At 44.8% G+C, this 26,505-nt stretch overlaps 2 protein-coding genes across 4 annotated transcripts in view; one reads left to right on the top strand and one right to left on the bottom strand.

The window, feature by feature from the left end:
- The window catches only part of SESN1 (sestrin 1), a 59,473-nt gene that overhangs the window by 13,135 nt on the left and 19,833 nt on the right, over positions 1–26,505 (bottom strand). For 2 of the 3 annotated variants that reach the window (XM_038761038.1, XM_038761041.1), the window contains exons 2-3: positions 1,473–1,538; positions 452–652 (exon numbers count right to left, since the gene is read on the bottom strand). In XM_038761038.1, coding sequence (XP_038616966.1) covers positions 452–652; positions 1,473–1,538 — 267 coding nt within the window. Of the gene's footprint in view, positions 1–451; positions 653–1,472; positions 1,539–9,563; positions 9,730–26,505 lie in introns of those variants that run through there. The other variant, XM_038761040.1, reaches the window with a different exon arrangement.
- Positions 22,366–26,505, top strand: part of CEP57L1 (centrosomal protein 57 like 1) — a 38,273-nt gene continuing 34,133 nt past the window's right edge. The window contains exon 1 of the mRNA XM_038761045.1: positions 22,366–22,479. The gene's annotated coding sequence lies outside the window, so the exon portion shown is untranslated. The remainder of the gene's footprint in view (positions 22,480–26,505) is intronic.

Consider the following 26,505-nt stretch of genomic DNA (forward strand, 5'->3'; position numbering starts at 1 on the left):
GTGTGTGAGACACTGTCCTTCAGCAGTTTTCGTGAGGCAAAATCTCATCCAGGCTTGCCAGTTTGGCTAATAAGACCAATACTTGGCCACGTCTCCCTTCCACCCTAGTTCCTTGCTGTACTAATATGTCTGTCCCAAACTGGGGTCTGTAAAGATTAAAGTTTGCCAGACAAAGAACAGGACAATGAACTTGAGTTGCCTGGAGCTCCAATACAGAAAGTTTCTAGATTTCCCAGATGATTTTTCTCACAGAATTTTTCACCATTTTTATTTGACCACTTGAATTTAGAGACTGTAAATTTGGCATGATAGATCTGGGTTTAATCACAAATTCTCCTAGGAGGCAGTTGGGGGTACCTATTTAAACTTTTCTTGCAGTCAAAGTAGTATTCCTCGCAAAGAGATAAATTATGGAAAAGACCATAATTTTCAAGAGCAGGATTTTACGCACCATTACTCCAATGTAGTGTCGATAATGAAGAGGCAATGGACCATCCATTTGTAATAAATAGTGCTGGGTTTTTAAGAAGCTTTCTAAGTACTGTGGGTGGAAAACCATCACCAAAGTAATGTTATCCAAACGGCCTAACACAGCAAAAGAATCTGCAAACAAAGTGTGCATCTGCTCATCTTCATTTCCCACTTGAAGAATCTGTGCAGATTGACAGTGGAAAAATCAGAGTTTTATCAATCCTAAAAAACAGCTCGACTAGAAATAGGCAGATCTAAAGTTTTCCTTAATCACCCTATTTCCAAATGCACGAGAAGCTTCCCTCCCTCTCACCATAAACCCCGCAGACAATTCAGTGCCCAGAATTGTGTTGTTGGGTAATGTATTGACAAGGCCATGAAGGAGCAAAACCAGGAGGGGACCCAAAATCCAGGCCCCCCAGACAGTCTGTCTGCCGTGTCGGCGGCACCCTTTCTGGCGATTGCAGTGCACTTTGGACCTCTCGGGTACCACGTACTTCAAGAGCCTCTCCTCTGGCACTGCCTCTCGCCAGGGCCAAAGGGAGGATCGCACAATGACGAGAAGATCCCAGACAAAATAACAGGTGACTGTGTCGATGTGCGTCAAACTTGAGATTGAACCTGGGGGAGGTGAGTGAGGAGTGTGCGCCACAGAGTGAGAGCCCCGAGAGTTCTCACAGACGAGTGTCACTGCCAGGGAATGGGAACAGAAAAAAATCCAACCAACAGAGGAGGGGAATTTTTCTGCAGCAGAAAAATTAAAGTCCTGGCTTCTTTGCAAAAAATAGACTTTTTAAAGGTATCATAAATATATTAGAAATCCACATGCACAAAGCAGTTTTTGGGCTCCTTAGATTTGCTGCCAAAATATGATGATTAGCAGGGCAGGTGCTGGTAAAATATTTTGTAGGCCAACAGCTGTTAAGATGCCAAATGCAGGTCCTAACAGACTTTTCTTTAAGCACGTACAGCTCACTATGTTCTTGGACAAAACAACATACCTCCTTTTCTGGGATGAATCTGCTTGGTCCATTTCCCAGTGGTCTAGGAATTTGAATTCCAAGTTCCTAGAAAAGAAATTGACCCCATCTCAAATATCTGGTAGTAAACAACATTGAACCTTGGCTGGAGGATGAGGGGGGAGAAAAAGAACGCCCCCCTCAAACAGAGCTAAGCTTGTGTCGGTGGGGTACTCTGTGTTCAGGTCAATATGCCTGATGTCATTTTTCTATTTATGCCTCATCCCTCACTAAAGGTCTATAGCCCTACTCTGACTAAAAACAATAAAACTGGCTTCCACAAACCAGAGTTTTGCATGAGGTTCTGGGCAGAGTGTCTAGGACAAAAAGTTCAGCACATAGCAGTCAGCCATGGAGATTGCCAGTGATACAAAATAACACTTGGTGAGTGTGTGTGTGTGTGTGTGTGTGTGTGTGTTTCGCTGCACATCCTTAACCAACCGCAACTGAATCTGTGAGTCTTGCCAGGAAATGAAAAAGCTGTAGCCTTCAGTGGTGAGAAACATAATTAATAATGTAACTATCTTAATTCTGAGACCAGAAATCTCTTGAGGAAAATCAGTTAATTTACAAAAGAGAAAAAAGCAAGGTCAAGCAGATGTTTCCTATCATAGCCAGAAAAAGACACTTAAGATTTTCATTTGTGCTGCCTAATGTGTCTTGGTTTTCAGAATTTTAGATACTGTAATTTTGTTTCACTTCTTTGAATACTTCTTAGGGTTTAACCAACCAAGTTACTCTCCTCTTCTCTCTTCTCGGAATGGGCTTCTCAAACTTTAACCCTAAGCAATGTTCCCCATGGATTAATGTTACTGTGAAGGTACTTGGGAAATCAACTTGTTCCCTATTTTTCTTTTTTCTCTCTGAAAACCCCCAAATCTGTGATCAACTTTTCCCAAGCCTGTCCCAGCGAGCCTTCCTGGGGCCCTCCAGGACCCTGGCCCTCCCAAGAGCTCGGAACAGAGTTCTTGACTGCCAGTGTAGGAGGTGATTAGAAGCAAGAGTCAGTCAGCTCCAGTCAGGACCATCCCTCATCTGCTGCCACCCAAACAGGCCCGGGGTGGTCCGAGTGCCACCGCCGCTGCCGGCGGTCATAGAACAACAGTCAGACGATTGTACCAGCCTCCTCCCTGGTCTCACTGGCCTCCTTGCCTTCAGCACCTCCTTCTTCGGGCCACATTCCCCAGTGCTGCCATCCAGCATCATCTTGTAGCATCACACAGTCCAGACCTCCACCCTCAAAAGCCTCCAATGGCTCAATGGACCTCTTGTGCAAACTGCCAGGGACTAGAAGTGTGCCCAAGTCTCTTGAAAGCAGGTGACTGGAGCCACCTGATGAGCGCCGGTTGAACGGCTACCCCATCGCCCCCTTCATCACTGCCTTCAAGGCTCTTCAACAGACTACTCCACTGCACGAAACTTGATTATTTTCTTTTCCCAAAAATCAATGCAAAAAGGGGCTTCAGCCACTGAATACATCCAATGAGGCTAAACTGGATACTCAGTCCCAGAAAGGTCACAAGCATATACCTCTGATTCCCACTTGTTCATTTTTTTTCCAATAATAATTTCTTAAAGTGTGTTTCAAGGAATTCTGTACCTTAAAAACGCATATTTTTAATACAGTTCTGTGGGATTCTGAGAGTGTCCAAGATCTGCCCCAACGTTACCTTGGCTTTAAATTCTAGGGGCCCCAAGGCCAACCAAGGCTTTTATAGTTATTTATACCCGACAGAGCATCATTCTCCCCCACCCGACCCTCAAAGCCTTATGAAAAAAGTCATCTTCTCCAAGAGGCCTTCCCCAATTATGCCTTCATTTCCTTTACTCCCTCTCCCGTCTGCATCCCCCCTCACTCTTGGATTTGCACCCTTTATTCACCCCACCCTCAGCCCCACAGCATTTCACCCGTTCACCTCTCTAAGGCATTTTAATGCCTGTCTTCTAGACTCTATGCTCATTTTGGGCTGGGAACATGTGCAGTGTTGCACTCTGTTGCACTGTACTCTCCCAAGCAATTAGTCGAGTACTTGGCACACAATAGGCACTCAATCACTACCACTGTTTGATTGATTCCTCTGCTCTTCATTCATTCAATTGTATTTACTGAGTGCTTACTGTGTGCAGAGCACTGTACTGAGTGCTTGGGAAGTACAAATCGGCAACATACAGACACGGTCCCTACCCAACAACGCGCTCACAGTCTAGAAGGGGGAGACAGACAACAACACAAAACAGCTCTAATCCCAGCTCTGCCACTTGTGTGCTGTGTACCCTGGGTAAGTTACTTCACTTCTCTGGGCCTCAGATACCTAAGCTGTAAAATGGGGATTAAGACTGTGAGCCCCGTGTGGGACAGGGACTGTGTCCAACCTGACTGTATCTACCCCAGCACTCGGCACAGCTCCTGGCAAGTAGTAGGCGCTTAACAAATACCAAGCCCCCTGCCCCCCCCAACCCCCGCAAACAACTACTAGTGCTCTTTACTCCACACCAAACTTAAATCCCACCACCATTACAATGGTGTCCATATGTGAGTGCACTTATTGATGCCATTCAATTCCTGTCTGTTCGCATGCTATTATCTGTCAGGAAAGAAAAGGTGAGGGGTAAGGAAAGCAGGAGGAGGAGGATCCAATAGGGCCAGTCAGCCGAGGGATGACCCCCAAACCCTCCCTGGGCCAAGCCCGAGACTTCCTTGGCTGTGTTGTTGGCTCTGCCTTGTCTCACTTCACGAGGAGATCAGGAAGGGAATCTGGGTTCCGCAGGCATTTGACTGAGTAAGCCTCCTACTGCTTTCCTTACCCCTCACCTTTTCTTTCCCGACAGATAATAGGATGCGGACAGACAGGGATCGAATGGTATCGATAAGTGCACTCACACACGGACACCACATGGAAGAAAAAAAATAAGGGCATTCATTCCCCTCCCCCCAGGTTCTCTCATCTCATAAGCTGACAGCTCCTTGGTTTTGCGTACCTCCCCCAGGGCCAACTCAGTTCTAGAGTTCCGCCTCCCAGGCTACCAACTTGTGTCTTGGGGGAACTGCCAGGGTAAAACAGATGTGCCCGAGTCCCTTGAAAGAAGCTGACCGGAGCCATCCGATGTGGCGATTGACTGACGGAGGAGTCGACGGGACGGGAAGACCTTGGCTCCAGCCTCCCAGCTCTGAAATCCTTCAACTGTCTTCAGAAGCATGGTAAGAAGTGGCACTTCCAATCTCTTTAAGTAGTAAAGACTTTCAGTGTTCACAGCTTCATAAAAGCTCAAAATCCTAAATAAGCTCAATATTGAATCGAAAAGTAGAAAACCAGTGCCCATATTAAAGCTTCGCCCCATAGGGCAAAGGGAGTAGTAGGTAGTCTTGCCTTGGGAAGTTGGTGGCGTCCCAAATAAAATGCCCTGATGTAATATGCTTGCTCTGAATGGAATTTGGATTTCTTATTTCCCTATTTTTGAGCAGCAAGGATTATAGTTAGAAAGGACTCAATCCTGTGGTCCTCAGTGAATGGAATAATCAAAATGGAGGAACAAACTGCCCCCTTAATCCCTTGGTGCATTTAGGAAGCACTTCAGTATGAGGTAGGTGAGTTTTGTGAGAAGACAAACAGATAAGCCAAATGCAGGCAGAAGTGGAGGCTTCCCACAGTGGCAATTTTGTCTGGTGAACTAAGCCAACTTTTTGCAGAATATCAGTGGAGGGGGTAAAAAACATAGTTCCCAGACAAACCCCACGGCCCCTTAGAAATACTACTAGGCTCGGACCATGAAGCGACTCCTTTAGGCTACAGAAGGTGAGTCCCCTGTGGGATGGGAACCATATCTGAATTGTTTAATTAGTATTCACCCCACCATTTAGTACACAGTAAACACTAGTGGTTCTAAATGATACCATTCATTCACTCATTCAATGGCATTTATTAAGCACTTACTGTGTGCAGAGCACTGTACTAAACACTTGGGAGAATACAACAATAGACAGACACATTCCCTGCCCACAACGAGCTTGAAGTCTAGTGGCGGGGTGACAAAAACATTAAAAAAAATTACAGATGTGTACATCAGTGATGTGGGGCTAGGAGGAGGGATGAACCATGGGAACAAGTCACGGCGACGCAGAAGGGAATGGGAGAAGAGGAAAGGGGGGCTTAGTCAGGGAAGGCCTCTTGGAGGAGATATGCCTTCAATAAGGCTTTGAAGCGGGGGAGAGTAATTGTCTGTCAGATCTGAGGAGGGAGGGCGTTCCGGGCCAGAGGCAGGACTTTGGTGAGGGGTCGGTTGCGAGATAGATGAGATCGAGGCACAGTGAGAAGATAAGCATTATTGATTACCAAAACACCAATTCATAAATTCTCCTAATACCTATTATTTGAGTATGTTAGTTGCTAGCAGAGAATAGATTTAGAGAGTCTGAAGTTAATGCTGATAACACCCTAGCAAAACCTTAGATTATTAGATTATTTCACACTCAGTGATCTGTATGCTAGAAATACTGGAAGCACTGTACTGACCACGAATGTTGCCAATTTCTTAAGTATATGTATTTTTTGTATGATATCTGTTAAGTACTCATTACGAGCTGGGCACTGTACTAAGCACTGGGGTAGAAACAAGCTAATCAGGTTGGACACAGTTTATGCCCCACATGGGGCTCACAGTCTTAATCCCCATTTCCAAGATGAGATACCTAAGGGACAGAGAATTTAAGTGATGTCCCACAGCAGACAAGTGGCAGAGCCCATATTAGAACCCAGGTCCTTCCAGCTCCCAGGCCTGTGCTTTTATGCTTTATCCAGTAGGCCAAGCGCTTGGTACTTAATAAGCACTTAAATACCATTATTATTATTATTATTATAAATGAAATCATTTCTAAGTGTTCATCAATTCTGAAAAACTATTTAGGCCTACCGAACAGTGAAGGCATTTATTGACAAATTTACTGATGTCCATTAGCATTGCCAAGTAAAGCCTATGTCTCTATTCTCATTACACCCTATGCTAGTGAGATAATAATAATAATAATGATGGCATTTGTTAAGCGCTTACTATGTGCAGAGCACTGTTCTAAGCGCTGGGGGAGGATACAAGGTGATCAAGTTGTCCCACGTGGGGCTCACAGTCTTAATCCCCATTTTACAGATGAGGGAACTGAGGCCCAGAGAAGTGAAGTGACTTGCCCAAAGTCACACAGCTGACAAGTGGTGGAGCTGGGATTTGAACCCATGACCTCTGACTCCAAAGCCCGGGCTCTTTCCACTGAGCCACGCTGCTTCTCACTACTAAAGTAGTGAGATCTACTTTAATGGAATTTAAAATGCAACCAAGTAATTTGTTTGTTTTTTTATCATAATGAAAAGCTGCCTTTAACTGAATAGATCGTTACTGAATAATAAAATTGCTTTTAGAATCTTCAAAATTGTTTTAGCAATCCCAAACTCTTCTCGAGTTGAGATATTTTATGCAAATCTACTAAATTTGGAATTTTGAACCTTCGGAAGAGTACCACTAGGACGGTTCAGATTAGCGGATGGGACCTCCAATACAAAAACCTTATTTATTCTTACAATTCGGCGAGACGGTTCAAATGCATTTTAAAATTTAGATAGCATTTGCAGCAAAGTTTTTAAGTTCTAGATAACGATTTTTAGACTACTGCACACAACTGAAAACCCAACATGATTTCATCAAGCACAGTGTTACTGTCGTGTAGGGACCATCTCTATATGTTGCCAACTTGTACTTTCCAAGCGCTTAGTACAGTATGATTGAATGAATGAATGAATGAATATTGGCAGTCCATTTGTTTCCTCAACTCCTTCCTCAAGCCTAGAAGGCATCTGTTTCATTCAAAGTCATCTGGGGATTTTCACTGCTCTTGGACCTCCGTTGGCCCCGTATCTTTAATAATAACAATAATAATTAATAATGGTATTGGTTAAGCACTTACTATGTGCCAAACACTGTTCTAAGCGCTAGGGTAGATACAAGGTAATCAGGTTGTCCCATGTGGGGCTCACAGTCTTAAATCCCCATTTTACAGATGAGGGAACTGAGGCACAGAGAAGTGATGTGGCTTGCTCATGGTCACACAGCAGCCAAGTGGCGGGGCTGAGATTAGGACCCGCATCCTTTGACTCCCAAGCCCGGGCTCTTTCCACTAAGACACGCTGCTTCTCTTTATTTCCACTTTATCTCAAAGTTGCCTAGAACCTGGGCACTCATTTGCAGTGCTTCCATTATCTTGCAAAACATGTTCCTTCCTACAAAGACTTGGTCTTCAAAAAATCTCTAACAAGCGATTACAAATTTCTTGAAAACAAGCTGCCTACCTTAAAATGGAAGTTAAAAAATGTAAAAAATTTGCTTACCAAAATGCAGTGGCAGGTAATTGAAAAAATGCATTAAGAAATTGAATTCTTGGATTAAAGGTGTCCTGGACGAGTTGGGCCCCGTGAGTTCCAACCAAACATTTTACCCAATCATTTGCTACTGCAGTATTTGATACCTTCCAAGTGAAAATCTGGCAATTGATCGAAAAGAGCGGTGACTCCGCATGACAGCCACCAAAGACACTTTCTCTGGTTTCACTTGCCCTGGAGACGTCTGCCTGGGCCTAAAGCCCCACGGGGCATTTACTGGTGTTTATGAAACCGTACAAAGCGCTGTACCGCGGCGGGCCGGGCCGGGCCGGGCCGGGCCGGGCGGGCTCTGAGCTGGTTCGAACGGGTCGAGGAAGCGGAGGAGGAGAGGGAGGAGAAAGTCTAGAGAGTGAAATTGCAATCCTGGCAGAAAGGTGAGGAAAAACTGAACGAACGGTTCTTGGTGACGCTTCTGGCTTTGGGCGGGCCGCCTAGTGCGACCATCTTGCCCTTGACTGATTTAGCTGCGTCCCTCTAGATCAATCAATCAGTCGTATTTATTGAGCGCTTACTGTGTGCAGAGCACTGTACTAAGCACTTGCGAAGTACAAGTTGGCAACATAATCCATCCATCTAGATATGGATGAGGCCGAGGCCACGCCGTCCCTCAGCCTCCACAGCGTTTACCCGACAAAACGCCAAGCGCCGCCCCCTCCTCCCTCCCTCCCTCAATCAATCAATCGTATTTATTGAGCGCTTACGGTGTGCTGCGCCGCCCCCTCCTCCCTCCCTCAATCGATCAATCGTATTTATTGAGCGCTTACTGTGTGCAGAGCACTGTACTAAGCGCTTGGGAAGCCCAAGTCGGCAACATATAGAGACAGTCCCTACCCAACAGTGGGCTCAAAGTCTAAACGGGGGGGGGCAGAGAACAAAACCAAACATACTAACAAAATAAAATCAATAGACTAGATACGTACAAGTAAAATAAATAAATAAATAAATCGAGTAATAAATATGTACAAGTCGGCAACATAGAGAGACGGTCCCTACCCAACAGTGGGCTCACAGTCTAAACGGGGGGGGGGGGGGTGGGGGGGACAGAGAACAAAACCAAACATACTAACAGAATAAAATCAATAGAATAGATACGTACAAGTAAAATAAATAAATAAATAAATCGAGTAATAAATACGTACGAGTCGGCAACATTCAGAGACAGTCCCTACCCAACAGCGGGCTCACAGTCTAAACGGGGGAGACAAAGATCAAAACCAAACATACTAACAAAATAAAATAAATAGAATAGATATGTACAAGTAAAATAAATAGGGTAATAAATATGTACAAACATATATACATCTATACAGGTGCTGTGGGGAAGGGAAGGAGGTAAGATGCGGGGGACAACCTCCGCTCACTTTTATAGCATCCCTCCCCGATAAAAGCTTGCGTAGGGGGGTCGGCGGGGGAGCAGGAGACGGGAGGGGCAAGAGGGGCGGGCCGGGGGTCCGGGCCGGGCTCACGGTGTCGGTGGTGTCCGGCGGTGTCCGACGTGCGGGGGCGGCGGCGGCGGGGGAGGTCCGGCCCCTCTCCAGGGCGCCCGGAGAAGCGGGGCCGCCCCCCGGAGCGGAGCGGAGCGGACCGGAGCCCTGTCCCCGTCCTGTCCCGTCCCCCCCCACCCCCCCCACCCCCGGGGCGGCCCCGGCTCTACCTGTCGGGCTCCGCTGAGCAGGTCGGTGACGGCCAGGGAGGCGGCCAGGGACGCCGCGCCGTGGGCTGCGCTGCTCGCCGCCGCCGCCGCTGCCGCCGCCGCCGCCAGGCGCATCCTGCGCAGCTTGGTGATGGCCGGGGGACGGGCGAGAGGGACGGAGAGGGGCGGACGGACGGACGGACGGGCGGACGGCTGCCCCTGCCGCAGCCCCTGAGCCCCGGCTCCCCGGCTGTGGCGTCCCGTCCCGTCCGGTCCCGTCCCGTCTCCTCGGCTGCTCGCGACTGGGCCCCCAACGATGGAGCAGCGCGAAGTAGGCCACCCCTTCGGGGGCGGGGCCGGGGACCTGACAGCGCCCTGACAGACAGACGGACGGGCAGACGGGCAGACGGGCAGACGGACGGACAGACGGACGGACGGACGGCCGGCCGGACGGCCAGCCCTACCGCCCGCCCCGCGGCCCAGTCCACTTTTAGGCCGGGCACCACCGCCCTCGCCCGGGAACGGCCCCTCTCGCCCAACACAAACAACCGGGAGGGGGCCGGGGGGCCGGGATGCGCCGCACCCCTCCCTGTACCCCCGGCTCGCCTCCGCCTTCAAACCGGTTGACTCTATTTATTTTACTTGTACATATCTATTCTATTTATTTTATTTTGTTAGTATGTTTGCTTTTGTTCTCCGTCTCTCCCTTTTAGACTGTGAGCCCGCTGTTGGGTAGGGACCGTCTCTAGATGTTGCCAATTTGTACTTCCCAAGCGCTTAGTACAGTGCTCTGCACATAGTAAGCGCTCAATAAATACGATTGATGATGATGATGATGATGACCTAAGGGACGCCACCGCCCACAGAAACACTTTACCTGGTTCTCTTGACCCGATCTCTGCACGGAGTACACCACTTGGCAGGGAGTACACACCATTTAGACTGTGAGCCCACTGTTGGGTAGGGACTGTCTCTCTATGTTGCTAACTTGGACTTCCCAAGCGCTTAGTACAGTGCTCTGCACACAGTAAGCACTCAATAAATACAATTGATGATGATGATGATGAGTAAATGTTTGACAGATACCGAGATTGCTCTCACTGCATTCTTAGTTACGTTATTATCATAGACTGTGTTCTATATATGTATATATGTTTGTACATGTTTATTACTCTATTTATTTTACTTGTACATATCTCTTCTATTGATTTTATTTTGTTAGTATGTTTGGTTTTGTTCTCTGTCTCCCCCTTATAGACTGTGAGCCCACTGTTAGGTAGGGACTGTCTCTATATGTTGCCGACTTGGACTTCCCAAGCACTTAGTACAGTGCTCTGCACACAGTAAGTGCTCAATAAATACGATTGATTGATTGATTCTATAATAATGACGGTAATAAAGTAACCCTCCTGAAACGAGGCAAATATCGGGTATATAAGGCCAGAAAGGGGCTTAGAGAGCACAAGGAGACTCTTATCCAAATCACCCTTCCCTACAGGATTTCAGCTCCTGGCCTTGGGCAGTTCCCGTGCTCCCAGAACCCATCATAGCCAGAACCTCAAACATTCCAGATGGATAATTTTCACTTTTCATTTTCAATCTTAATAATTGAATTTGTTTTTCTCCCAATTCTCCCCAAGCCTGGGAGTATGCAGGTAACAATGGTACCCAAAGCGACAAAGTTATCATGAAAATGCATTTTCTGTAATGAATGAGACTGTTATAAATTCACAGCTACAAATGACCAGCTTTTGCTGATCCTTGAGTTTATATAGTGCCCTTCTTCCCACTGCCGCAAAATAGTGACTCGCATTAGTTATTTTAACCTCACATCATCCTTGGGAGTAGAACAGGCACGTTAGTATTACCTCCATTTTGCAGGGATTGAGACTCAGTTGGCTCTGCCTCCAACCTCACCTTGCCAATCTCCTACTACGTCCCGGCCCACACATTTTGCTCCTCTAACAACCACCTAATCTCCGTACCTCGACCTTGTCTAGCCCACCTCCAGCCTCTTGGCCACATCCTCCCATGGCCTTGGAACTCTCTCCCTCTTCGCATTCAACAGCCCCCTACTTGCCCCACCTTTAAATCCCTCCCAAAGTCACATCCCCAAGGGGCCTTCCCTGACTAAACCCTCATTTCCCCTATCCACCCTCCCCTCACTTTCAACTACGCACTTGGCTGTATAACCCTTTGATACTCACCCTTCACCCCTGCCCCCGCAGCAGTACACTTAGGTAAATAATAATAATATTGGTATTTGTTAAGCACTTACTATGTGCCAAGCACTGTTCTAAGCACTGGGGAAGATATAAGGTAATCAAAATTGTCCCACGTGGGGCTCACAGTCTTCATCCCCATTTTCCAGATGAGGGAACTGAGACACAGAGAAGTGAAGTGACTTGCCCAAAGTCACACAGCTGACAGGTGGTAGAGCTGGGATTTGAACCCATGACCTCTGACTCCCAAGCCCGGGCTTTTGCCACTGAGCCACGCTGCTTCTCCTTACACACTCTATTTCCCCGTCTCTCTCCTCCTCTAGACTGTATTATCATCATGAATAGGGATAGCATCTTCTAACTCTATTATGTTGTACTTTTCTAAGTGTTTACTCAATTCAGTGGTCTGCACATAGCTCTCAAGGGAATCAATCAATGGCATTTATTGAGCAGTTACTGTATGCAGGGCACTGTACTAAGCATTTGGGAGAGTACAACACAGTATAAGACACAATTTCCTGCCCACAATGCTCTTAAAGTCTAGAGAGGGGGACAGACACTAATATAATAAAATGCGGATTGGGAAAGTACAGTAAACAGAGTTGGCAGACAGGTTCCCTGCCCACAACCAGCTTACAGTCTAGAGATAAATACCGCTGACTGACTGATGGACTGACTGAAACTGAGGCATAGAGAGATGAAGTGACTTGCCACAGAGCAAATCAGAGCCATTGCTGGGACAAAAAACTGAAAGACTCTTTCTCTTAGCCCCAAGAATAGGAACCCTAAGGGTTTTTCAGAAGGATCATGTTAGCAGGGGGCTAGAGATTTCTGCTTTTGATCATTCAGCCTCCAGAAAAGGCAAAAGGGTTTCAAACATTCCCATGTTGCTCCCAAACTGCAGGAATCAGCAGAGTTTCGATGAGTAGCTCAAGGTGACCCAATCAATTAGTGGCAGAGTTATGTCTGGAGCACAAGAATGCAAATTCCTGTTCAATGCCCAGTGAATATCAATCCAGAAGAATCCAGTTATTCTTTCATCACTGTAGGGAGGAGGTAAAACTGTGTTCTGGAAGCTGGTGAAAACCGATAACTTTTCTACCCAAAACAGAAAACCTCACATGACATTAGTGTCAATGCTTTCTAAGTGGTACTTGGTTCTCATTTATTCTTCTAACCATTTTGGATGGGTAAAGGCTCAGGGTAAGTATCAAAAAGAGCCCCAAACTGCTAATCATTGAGAATACCTCTAAAATTAAAATTTGTCTTTTATTTTAAGAAAAGCTTCACTATATTGTTAATTCAGAGATTGCCATGCCCCACTAATATGCAGACTGCCAAGAGATGCAGGGCTGATGCCATCAGAGCAAATACTCTTAGGCCTAGTTGATAGCTATAGAGAGGACTGTATGACTGACAAGGGACAATGTAATCCTCTTCTGAGAAAAAGAGAAATCAAGAACATGGACACTCTCAGATGCCATCCTCTGCCAGGAGCACAGGCCAAGTGAATGACCTACCACAGCAAATTCAAATTCCCCAGTTACGATGTCACAACTCAGTCACCTAAACTGAACTTCCCAAACTTCGTTTATAGTGAAATGAACTGGTTGGTAGACGCTGAGACGTGGCTAGGATAAGATGGGCTTTTGGGGAAATTGATTATTATTTAATATTGCTAGTACTGACATAGTAATGATAATGACATTTATTTATTAACAGGTGTAAAGGACTGTGCTAAACACTTGGGTAAATACTTAATCATCAGAAACCTGTTCTTTTTCATTTGGGCTAAACTATCTACAGACAACGATTTTGAGGCACAATTCTTCAGAATCACCTAGTTGGAGAATGCTGACAGAACACTTGAAAGCCAGAAAATAGGACCAAGAGAATTCTGCCCATCTCTCAGCCATGATTATGCTATGCAGATAAGATCGATAGTATTTACTGAGTGCTTACTGTGTGCACAGCACTGTATTAAGTGCATGGGAGAGTATAGTATAACAGAGTTGGTAGACACGCTCCTCGCCCACAATGAGCATACAGTCTTGAGGGGGAGACAGACATTAATACAAATAAATGATGGATATTTATATAAGTGCCGTGGGGCTGAGGGACAGGTGAATAAAGGGCGCAAATCACAGTGCAAGGGCGACGCAGAAGTGAGTCGGAGAAGAGGACAATGCGGGCTTAAGTTGGGGAAGGCTTCTTGGAGGAGATGTGCCTTCAATAAGGCTTTGAAGGTGGGGAGAGTGAAAGTGTCAGATAAGGAGTGGGGGAGTTTCAGGCTAGAGGCAGGATGTGGGCAAGGGGTTGGAGGCGAGATAGACGAGATCGAGGTACAGTGAGCAGGCTGGCATTAGAGGAGCGAGGTGTGCAGGCTGGGTTGCAGTAGGAAATCGAGGAAGTAAGGTAGGAGAGGGCAAGGTGATTGAGTGCTTTAAAGCCGACGGTAAGGAGTTTCTGTTTGATGTGGAGGTGGATGGGCAACCATTAGAGGTTCTTGAGGAGTGGGGAACCATGGACCGAATGGTTCTGTAGATATTAGAGATACCCTAATTGGCCGAGGGGACAATACTGTGGCAGAAATGGCCTGTTGGAATGTACTCCACTGGATTGAATTTTCAAACAAAAAAAAACTCATAATATATCTCTCCATTGCTCATTGGAGGGGCTGTTTTCACAGCTCTCCTCCCTACCCCAAAAGCTGTGGTAATCCTTTGGGGATGATGGTTTCCCCCGCTACCATCAGGAGGCCTGGAGACTGGGGCCCCCGACAACGGGGTCAGGATTTACTTTTCTCCTGTGGGGAAACATCATCGTTCTTCTCTTTATAAAACCCCACCTCAAAAAAAAAAAAGGATTCTAACCTGAGAAATCCATGCCTCAAATACTCTGTGAGAAGCAGGCCTATTTTAGCATGACAGATACAGTAGCTGGCATATCTATTCTTTTATTTCACCTACCCGCTGTGGTTGAGACTGTGGGTCCCACATCGGCCTTTTCAGCCACAAAGCTGCACTCAGTGATGAATTTCTCAGTCACACTGTCTCCTTCAAATACAAAGGACAACCACGTACACATATATAATATTTTATGAGTCCTCCCTAACCCAAAGTCCCACAAACATTAATAAATAAACGTGGATAATCTTCAACTCATCAGTTCTCTGATGTTAAAATAAAAGGCACATTTAAGAAACACAACAATCCAGTTTATGTCAGGCAGGAGTGGATGACTGATAGATTTATTATGACTCTACGACTCTATGTGGTACTTAGCATTTCTTGGAGAAATCCCCTTGGTTCCATCAAACTGAAAGACATGCTTTTTTTTTTCCTTTGTAACTGACTCTGGATCATTAAATTTACTTCTGCTTACTAAGGGGAAGTTTTCCTCTCCTTCTGTCTTCCTGGGTTTGCTTTTTTAATAGCTTTCCTGTGTAAGCATTTTATTTTTTAAAAAATGTATTGCTGATAATGTTGACACCTTGGCACTCTGACAAATTCTTTCTTACCCTACCTATTATCAATTTTTATTTGTGGGGAAATACTTAAGCACTCATTGAACAGTAATTTCTACACTTAAGGATGTACAGTTTAAAATACAATGCACAGTGGATTGCAAATGATCACTTAATGATACAAGATCAGAGTCACTTTACATTTTATTAAATTTCCCAGAACAGTATGAGAGGTAATTTTGAAATACCAGAATTTCATGAAACTCGAAACCTCGTGAATTCAACTGATACCATTTCCACTGGCAAATCCACTGGTAAATCATGTGTTATGTGCTATGTGGCAACCACCGTACTAAGTTGTTGAGTATACACAAAACAAAACAATATTACAATATTCAGGTCAGACACTATCCCTGTCCCTCATGGGGCTCAGAGTCTAACTCTCCCACCATTAATCTCTTGCCCACACCAGCCCCTCAGCCTGAAACTCCCTTTTTTAAAACCCCTCCCTTTTTAAAGTCCACCAGACAAGTGTTTTCCCATCTGCAAGCCCTTCTGAAATCTCACCTCATTCAAGGGGCTTTCCCTGATTAATTTTCCTTTTCCCAGGTCAGATCCTCCCAACTACACCCTCAACAGTATTTTGAGGGATAGGGTAATATCTTTTACCACTCTTGTTCTCTCCTATGCTCTTAGTACAGTGCTCTGCACACAATAGGTACTCAATCCATGTGACTGAAAGAAGCATTTTGAACTACTTTATACTTCTGAGTTTGGCTTTAAAGCCAATATTTTAAACTACTTCTAAAAACTAAACCTTTCTTTAGGTCAGTAAATTCAAGTGCTTTTCAATCAGGGAAAGTAAAAAATATATCTTAGTAGTATTACTTCATAAATGGTGGGAAAATGTCAGTCAAGTGCAAAGCTAAAACATTAAACTGTAAAGGAAAGGAAAGTTTTCGAGCAGGAAGAGATTTTAAATCCCACACTGACATTTCAAGAGACACAACAGCAAAGCACAAGCATACTGGCGAATCAGGAAAGAGAGAGGGAGAGAGAGAGAGAGAGAGGGAGAGGGAGGGAGGGAGAGAGAGAGAGGGAGGGAGGGAGAGGGGGGAGAGAGAGAGAGAGAGAGAGAGAGAGAGAGAGAGAGAGAGAGAGAGAGAGAGAGAGAGAGAGAGCAAGCAATCAAAGGCAGCAGGATACAGTTCAAATAGGTCACACTCAAGTTTCTAACTTTGCCTAAGAAGAAAGAAAGGAGCTTAGCAACAGCCTCAGCCAATCACAGATCAGACAAACAGGTACCAGGCTCGGCCCCTCCACAGACAGGAGGAGTCCAAGCACACGGAGGTTTTCAAAATCTAGGCTGTCAGACCAAAATTCAGCAAATTTTGAAACAGTAATCACTGCGTTAAAGTAATTTCTGAGGATAAAAATAGACTGAACCTTCACGAACAAAATAGTTTAAGGTGCAAACAATCTTTTTTTTTGTACCTGTATATTGCCTAGAGAAGTACGGTAACATTGTTTTATCCTATAAAATTTTCTTAAGAAGCATTTGTGAACTCAAAATAGGGTGGGCATGGAGGCTTGAGATAAAAAGGTGGAGGAATTTAATGGGCAGTGAGGACAAACATGCAGGGAACACCAGATCTGTACAGGCTTACTGCTACTTTCCTATTCATTTGCTTCTGCTCATCAACCTCACAGTTTCTTCCCCACATGATGATTATTATTATTATTATGGTATTTGTTAAGCATTTACTATGTGCCACACACTGTTCTAAGCGCTGGGGTAGATATGAGGTATCTCGTATCATGATTCTCTATCATGACAAAAAATCTTTTTGTTCTTTCTTTTCTATTTGCAATTCCACACAAATGTGAATTTTCCTAGATGTTGGACCCCAAAGATTGTCTTTCTACATTCCTAGATGCCGAACTTCCAAAAATATTAAGTTCTTTTTTTTTCTTTTTCTTTTTACTGATCATTTCCCTCCTTCCTGACTGGAACTCCCTCCCACTTTGCATCCACTTTACAATGAACCTCCTCCAGGAAGTCTTCCCTGATTACTCTCTCCTGTCCCCTATCCTATTTTCCCTGTACCTGTGTGCTTGAGTCATGTACTCCCTGGGCACTTAGGTACTCACCCCACCCCACTCCCACAAAATTAATAAGAAAGTATTTTCCTCTACCTGGAGTTGGTTGAAATGTCTGTTACCCCCACTACACTGTAAGCTCCTTGAGGGCAGAGATCCTGGCTTACTCTATTTAACTCTCTCAAGCTCTTAGTTCAATGCTCCACACACTGGAAGCACTCAATAAATACCACTGATTGATTATAAAAACAAAATTCTGCTCCGAACGAACACACTGTAACTATGACTGTGATACTGTTTTGCATAGCTTCTGCTTTTAAAAAAAAAATCAGTCACACAATACAGGCCCTCCTTTAGAGAAGTATGGAACACTATTTAGTAATGTTGAAAGCCCTTTACAGGATTCAGGGATTTGCCTAGGACTTTCATAAGCATCCAAGAAATTTCCAAGGCATCTCTATCAATCAATCAATCAATCAGTCGTATTTATTGAGCGCTTACTGTGTGCAGAGCACTGTACTAAGCGCTTGGGAAGTACAAGTTGGCACCATATAGAGACGGTCCCTACCCAACAGTGGACTCACAGTCTAGTAACTTACCCTAAAAGGCAAGAAAAAGTTAGGTAGTGATTCAGGTACTTCAAGCTCCATTATGTAGCTTTCCTTAAACATATTCCTTTTTTGTCTTTAAAATTTTGCCTTGACCACCGGTTTTAGTTCCTTAAGAATAGTATTTTAAGTAGATGACCTTAATTTGTCACTGTAGTCAAACCACCTACCAAATCTCCATCCAGGCTATTATAGGCCATTTTGAAAAGTTCTATGCTAAAAGGATTTGATAAAACGTTTTGCCACTTAGATAAGCCTGTGAGCACCTATCACATATTTATTTCTCATCACTACCCAGCACTCTGCCCCACGGATTGAACAGAGTTTACAGCAAGGCAGCACCTCTGCTCTGTTCTGGCTGTTAGTAATACAAACTGCTTCAAGAGAAACAAGAAAAACTCAGGTATTCTGCCCAAATCCTTAAGTACCTCTAAAGTTTCTATTCTTATTAATTCTTAGAAGTTTCTAATTTTGAGAGTCTCCAGCTTCTCTGTTTGGTCGCCAATGTTGTATAGAACACACGTCATGGAGCTTATGTGGTATGAAACAATAACACGCAAATACAAACATAAATGATTGCATAAACCCATACCAGTTAGATTTTTTTAGTCATCTTTGCTGTCTAGTTTTGTGTTTATTTCCTATTTTCCTTCTTTCAGGTTTTATTTTCATTTCCACCAAGTCCCGCTGCTCCTCCAAGGGATCCTTGGGCCTCCCAACCTGCACCCTGGGGGCTAGGAAATGAGGCTCACATGGGAAGTCTGGAGCCATGCAAGGACAGACAGCAAGTATGGAAACCTCATTTAACAGATACCTCTTCTGAGATTAGTTAGGTGATTTGCCCAAGGTCCAGACAGGCTGGTGGTAGGACTAGGATTAGAGCCCAGGTCCTCTGCTTCCAAGGTCCGTGCTCTTTCCACTAGGCCACTCTGCTTTTCACTTAGAGCAAATAGGGTGCTTTTTGAGCAATTTAAAAAACTAAAGGTAGTATCCAATTTAGGATTAAGATATGAATTTTGAATTACATTTTCTAGATGGGCACTGTTTTTTAAACCTTAAAGTTCCTGTGACTGTTCTGTGTGTGTCCGTGTGTGTTTTTAAAAACAAGGATAAACATACATAATGTATACTTCACCAGGAATGTCCTGTTCAGATGGGAACATTTTGTACTCAAGCAAGCGGCAAGAGCACAGACTGATTAACATAATGTTTGTGAAAGCAAAATGTGTCTAGAGATTACTTAGCTTAGGTACAAAAAAAGCGTTCAAGGATTTGAGCAAAAGGCATCATTGTTAGAAAGTGAGGATCTAAAGGCCCACAAACTTTTCATAAACCTAACCCTAGCACGTGATGTCCTACACCAAGTTCCTGCCCTCTAAGATTGCATATGTGCATAGGGTTCAAATTAACTTTATTACTGAAATGCTGATTTTTCTCACCAAGCCACTAGACCACAGAGTAACTGCTCCATCAGCAGTCTCACTGAACATAGAAAAGGAGAGCAAGTAACAGGGACAAATGATCCGGTCAGGAGCTCAGATGGAATTAAGTAGCCCACACATTCTGTCGCTCCACCAAGAAGCGCTCGGGAACAAGGGCAACCAACAGGCAGGAGTCACGAAACCATACGGGGAGTCGTGGGGAGGGCCTCAGACGGCATGGCCCAGCACTGGAACTGGACTTTCTGGGAGAACCTATGACTGACTGGACCTTCAGAGGCTCCTCTGACAGGGGGTTCGGTGCTAGGAATTCCCATCTCATGGGCGAATAGTGGCATTACAGCACAGAGCTGCACAGGTGAGTTGCACGGGAGAGGCAGGGATTCGTATGGCCACCCTTTCGACGGGTTGTCAGATGGATGGGCCAAATGGAAGAGAGTACTGGGGAAACGGCCTCCTCGAGTAAACGCTACTGTGCCGAGCAACAGATTGCGCCCACGGAGCACAGCTTCATATCCTTCTCCTCAGTAACCACTGCTGACCAGTAGCACTCATTGTCAGGAGGCCTTAGAGCCTCTGCTCACTTGGCGTGGCCGCCTCTGCTATCTGCTGCATGTGTCCAGGGACACAGGCATTTGGGACAGAATGGAGGGTAGGGGGGGACTGAATGGAGAAACAAATCCCTGTGATGTGGGGGGCAAGGAGGACTGGTGGGGGGGTTGGGGGAGAAGGGGAGGAAGGGGGAGACAAGGAGCTTGGAAGTGAGGGGGTTAGGATTGAAGGAGCAGTGAGCTTGGGGGCGGGGGGGATAAGAGGGCTCTAAGGAAAGGGTGGAGGCAGCTCCTAGGGGAAGTGAGGAGAGGGTGGGGACAGGGATGGAGAGCAGGTGAGGAGGAGGGGAAGGAAGGGGAAGTCTGGAGCAATGTGGAGATGAAGAGAAGGAGTGGAGTCTCCAAGGGCTTGGGGGGAGAAGTATGCTCCCCTGTAGCATACTTGGATGTACATCCTTGATATACCAGGAAAGATATTCAACTATGCATATGTGAACATGACAGTATTCAAGTACTAATGAAGCTGAAAAACTTCCTTTCAGCCAATACTATTAATTAGCTAAACGATAGTATTTATTGAATGCCTGCAGAGCCGTCATTCTATAGAAGCAGCGTGGCCCAGTGGAGCCAGAGGAGTTGGGCTCTAATTCCCCTTCTGCCTCTTGCCTGCAGTATGACCTTGGGCAAGTCACTTAACTTATCTGGGCCTCAGTTTCTTCATCTGTAAAATGGGGATTCAATACCTCCATAGAGAAGCAGCGTGGCTCAGTGGAAAGAGCACAGGCTTGGGAGTCAGAGGTCATGGGTTCTAATCCTGGCTCCGCCACTTGTCAGCTGTGTGATTTTGGGCAAGTCACTTTCCTTCTCTGTGTCTCAGTTACCTCATCTGTCAAAATGGGGATTAAGACTGTGAGCCCCACATGGGACAACCTAATTACCTTGTATCTCCCCCAGTGCTTAGAACAGTGCTTGGGACATAGGAAGTGCTTAACAAATACCATCATCATCATCATCATATCTATGCTGTCTCCTATTTAGACTGTAAGCTCCAAATGGGACAGGCCCTGTATCTGACCTGGTTACCTTCAATCTATCCCAACATTAGTACAGTGCTTGGTACATAGTAAACGCTTAACAAACACCACTATTATAATTATTATTATTATTATTTTTATCTCCTTCTCCTTCTTCTTTTCTTCTTCTTCTTCCCAGCTCCACCACTTGTTTGCTGCGTGACATTGGGCAAGTCATTTCACTTCTCTATGCCTCAGTTACCTCATCTATAAAACAAGGATTACGACTATGAGCCCCACATGGGACATGGACTGTAACCAACCTAATTAGCTTGTCTCTACCCCAGTGCAAAGTATAGTGCTCGACTCCTAGTAAGAGCTTTACAAATTCTGTTTAAAAAATAAGAAAAACAGAGGTATAATAGTGGTAATAAGGATAATAATACTAATAATTTTAATAATAATTTAATAAAAGCTTTGTTGTTTGGTAGTTCTTCATCAACCAAAGGGTTCTCGGAATTATTTGGTTCTGACACTTCTGCTATCCCCTGCCAAGGGGCAATCTTGACCTATTAATTCTTTGGATGGAAGACGTTTAAACTGTAGGAGTACTCATGGGATGGGAATGAGGATGGGGGTAGGGGTAGGGGATGCCACTAGGGGCCAGCTTTAGGCCACGGCTACGTGTTGAGCGGCAGACTCTCTTGTCAGGAATCTTGGCAGGGCTGGTGGACTAAGAGAGGGTACGTACGGTGCTTTTAGCAAAACACCCTCCCTCCAATGGTAGCCTTTCTCACCTTCACCGTCTGTTTCTCCACCAACAGGCTTCCAGAGAGGTTTTATTCTTAATTAAGGGGTCCTTCTGCATGATCATGCAGGGGCCCCCGGCTGAGCAGCCCCCATTCTTAATTAACCAGCATTTGCACCTCCCACTGCCCCGACATGCTAGACAATTCTGAAACTTTTATTAAGTTGGGATGGAAATTTTTACCAGTACAAATGTTATGCTCAGTGCTAAACATACCAGAGGTAGGCAGTCAGCAAACCGCAAGATGGCAACTTACCAAGACAAGAGAGAACTTGCATTAAAACTATGGGAAGGTGTATTCTCAGTGAAAACACTTCTGCCTACCACTTGCTATGGTTACTTCTTTCTAAAAATGGCATAGAGACCCAAGCTCCAAATTCCCAGAGAAAGCATTTTAAGCATCATTTGTTGAATTGATTGATAACATCTTAGCAGTGAATAAAGTGTTGATCCCCAATCAAGGATTTAATTAAAATCTCTTCTCTCTCTCTCTTTCCACGCCCCCCTCCCCCCCACCCCAACCCCATTCCCTCTCTCAAAATGGCTGGCTTTTAGCTAAGACCCTATAGAAAAGGATGTCAGCAGCAATGAGGGAATTCAACTTCATGAGGATTCTTTCATATAAGACTTCATCAACTGAAAATTTTTGTTTCAAATATGAGAACAACTGCGGGCAACTGGAATTGAAAAAGCCATTGGTGTGTGAACAGTTGGACCCGCAGATCTAAAGGTGAGAGACAACTATAGAAGCATAGGTTATGTATAAGCATAGGCTAACAGATTTATTTCTTCCCTCTGGTATTTGGAGAATGACTATGTGGGCAGAGTTAAGACAATGGTGCTTCGTAAAATTAAAGGCATCCTGGCTACAAGACAAATCTTTCAGCAGTACCTTCTAAACAGCAAGGAAATTATCCTTTTTTTCCTCAGAACACCTATGGATTTGGCTAGTAAATAATATTCTTACAAAATGATCCTCTCTTTCCAATGACTATACAATTCTCTTGGCCTAATATCATAAAATAAGGGTAGGCAACTATTACAAAACATGCATGTCATCTTATTTTTAAGATGCCAGAATGGTGATAATAACTGTGGGATTTGTTAAGCGCTTATTGTGTGCCAAGCTCTGTACTATTGGGGGGTGGGGGTGGTAGATCATCAGATTGGACAAATCAAACAGTTTAAGTAGGAGGGGAAAAACGTATTGAATCCCCATTTTACAGATGGGAGAACTGAGACACTGAGAAGTTAAGAGACTCACCCAAGGTCACACAGCAGGCAAGTGACAGAGCCAGGATTAGAGCTCAAGTCTGCCAACTCCCAAGCTTGTGCTCCTTCCACTAGGGCACTCTGCTTCTCCAAAATTTAAGACTCATTTTCCCTACTGGTGGGGGCGTGGACATTTTCTTCTTTTTCAAATCCTATGGATGAATGGAATCCAAAATGGGCAATAGCATAAACTACTGGGGTTTTCAAATATTTCAATCTCAAATCTTCCACATGACATGAGAAACAGTTTATTTTAGGATTGCGGTTTTAACATACCACTACTAGTTTACCTTGACTGTTAGTCTGGAGATAAACCTCTCTGTGTCAGAACAAAGAAATTCATGAAAGAAATGCTAAAGGCCACAGTTCAACTAGAGTGGTCTCTCTCACTGCTTTCCTGCATTATTGAGATTCCTTCTGTTTCACTAAAGTTCTGTCTCTAACCTTAAGAAATACCCTTTTGCCACTTAGTCCCAGCAAGAGAAGTGCTTAGTGCAGTGCTCTGCACACAGTAACTGCTTAATAAATTCAATTGAATGAAAGAGAAGATGAAACAGCTGGGTGTGGTTTCCCCAGAGTTTAGGCACTCCAGCTGCAGTGGAGGTCAACCACTCAGCCCCTTTCCTCCATGGAACACTGCAGCCCCAGAGACGGCCTTCCTTGCCTCGCCTCGGATGTGTCTCCCTTTGGTGTCTTTTCCCCGAGACTGTCAGCTCCTTATGGGCAGGGAGTGTGCCTACAGCTCTGATGCACTGTACTCCCCCAAGTGCTTAGTACAGTGTTCCTCACATGGTAAATGCTCAGTAAATACCCTAGATGGAGTGATTGACATATTCCTTGGAGTTGGACTGCCTTTCCTGTAATGTATTCCCTTGAAACTGGGTTGGAAGTAGGGAAGGTGATGGGATGGGAAACTGCACTTTTTTTACCGATTTAAATGTAGCAAATATCAGAGCATCTTCTCCAACCTACATCCTATGGCAAAAGGAAAACTGATTAGCAGAGAAAACACCATCAGCTGTATTTATTGAGAAGCAGTGTGGCCTAGTGGAAGGAACCCAGGTCCTGGGAATCAAAGGACGTGGGTTCTAATCCCAGCTCTGCCACTTATCTGCCATGTAATCCTGGGCAAGTCACTTAACTTCTCCATGCTTCAATTCCCTCATCTGCAAAATGGGGATTCAAAACCTATGCTCCCTCCTTCTTGGACTGTGACCCCAGTGCTTAGTACAGTGCTTGGAACATAGTAAGCACATAACAAATATCACTATTATCGTTATCACTGAATGCCACTATGAACAAATAATAATTATGGTATTTGTTAAGCACTTACTATGTGCTAGACACCGTACTAAGTGCTGGGGTGGATATAGCAAATCGGGTTGGACACAGTCCCTGTCCCATGGGGGGCTCACAGTCTCAATCCCCATTTTACAGTTGAGGTAACTGAGGCCCAGAGACGTGAAGTGACTTGCCCAAGGTCACACAGCAGACAAGTGGAGGAGTCAAGATTAGAACCCGTGACCGTCTGACTCCCTGGCCCGTGCTCTAACCACTACACCATACTACAAAACACTCTAGTAGCTATTTAGGGAGTATGCAAAAAAAAAGAACCCCAAAACACTCAGACACGCCATTGGATCTCTGTCCTCGAGGACTTCCAGGCATTAGATAATAATCCTAACTACTAACTCCTAGAAATAATTTTGGAAAATTGTAAAGCAGGACACCCCTTGGAACTTTAGAAATTTGACTTGGGCAACTTTCCACCCCATGCAGCTCCAGCCTCTAAACAAGGCCAAGCTAAATATCAGCCAGCTTGACCCAGAGCCTGGTACTGCAGGGGAAGGAGAGGAAGACTGCACTTAACTACAGACTCGCATATATGAAAAACTGTGAAAAGACCTGATATTCCGTTATGTGATGGCAGGCTTCCTATTAGCACGTGGACAGTCAAATGATTTTCAGAGTTCATCGCTTCACACACTAAATTCTAAATCCTTTCAGAAAAAAAAACCAAAACTATTCTTCACCCAGCCTAGGCAATGTGCTGTTGTTAATTTCTTCTTCCTTTCTTGTTTCAATCAATCAATCAATCAATCAATCAATAGTATTTATTGAGGGCTTACTGTGTGTGGAGCACTGTACTGAGTGCTTGGTAGAGTACGATACAACAGAGCGGGTAGACATGTTCACTGCCCCCAACAGTCTAGAGAGGGAGACAGACCTTAATATAAATAAATAAATTATGGATAAGTACATAAAGTGCCGTGGGGCTGAAGGAAGGGTGGAGAAAAGTTACAAATCCAAGTGCAAGGGCGACACAGAAGGGAACGGGAGAAGAAGAAATGGGGGTTTAGCTGGGGAAGGCCTCTTGGAGGAGGTGCGATTTTAATAAGGCTTCCCTTTTTCTCTCCAGGTTTTTCTCCTCCATCTCCCCCTTAGGGTTGCTGCAGCCATTTGCCTGGCCCTATACTACTGCTTTCTTGTGTGGCCTTTGTCCCCATGTTACAGGTGCCTGTGAGTGAGGGTTTTCCTGGGCGCCCCTCCCCACCCCCGCTCCCAAGCAAATGTTCATCTTCTAAGGGTGCTTCCAGCAATTGCTAGGTATTATTTTTCTATTTCCTTCCTGGGAGCATAACTCCCACTTGGTTATTTATTTATAGTAATTATCTGCCTCCCCCTCTAATCTGTAAGCTCGTTTGGGGCAGGAACCATGTCTACCAATTCTTGTTACAGTATACTCTCCCAAGCGCTTAGTACAGTACTCTGCACACAGTAAGTGCTCAATAAATGTGATTGATTGATTGATTTGATCCTTTCTCCATTAAGAACAAAACACAATCATGCAGCAGCATTCTGTATGAGGCATGCCTGTTTCACAAGTTCATTTGCTTTAAGCAGAAAACATCGACATGGTGGAACAATGGATAAGTATTAGTGTTGGCATTTGGTTTGGGTAACATTAGACAGCCTGGACCTCTATCACCAGAGTCTGGCTAATTCGCCTTTCCCCTCCAAAATACAAAACAAAAACCCTCGTACTTGTATTTGTAAGATTATATGAATCTGATCAGCAAAGGTCTACCTATCAATCGATTAATGGTATTTTTGGTGGGCAGGGAGCATGTCAACTAACTCTGTTATACTGTACTCTCCCAAGTGCTTAGTACAGTGTTCAGCAAGTGGTAAACACTCAAGGAATACGATCGACTGATTGATCTTGAGAACTGAGTGCTTCAGAGAGACCCACAGTGGGTACTTATCCTCAAGGAGCTTACAATTTAATGTAAGACTTGGACAAAAATCATTTACTGCTAGTGAAAGCAAGAGGTTGAACTAGGATAAGGCAGGAAGTAATGCAAACACCTCAGGAAGAAACAACTGTACAAATAATGACATGTATAGATATAGTTGTTAAAATAAATAACATACATAAATCCATGAGTGTTGAGGATTCTAAATTGCATTAGCCTTGGCTTGA

The sequence above is a fragment of the Tachyglossus aculeatus genome, chromosome 19 (assembly GCF_015852505.1).
Source record: "Tachyglossus aculeatus isolate mTacAcu1 chromosome 19, mTacAcu1.pri, whole genome shotgun sequence".
NCBI lineage: Eukaryota > Metazoa > Chordata > Mammalia > Monotremata > Tachyglossidae > Tachyglossus > Tachyglossus aculeatus.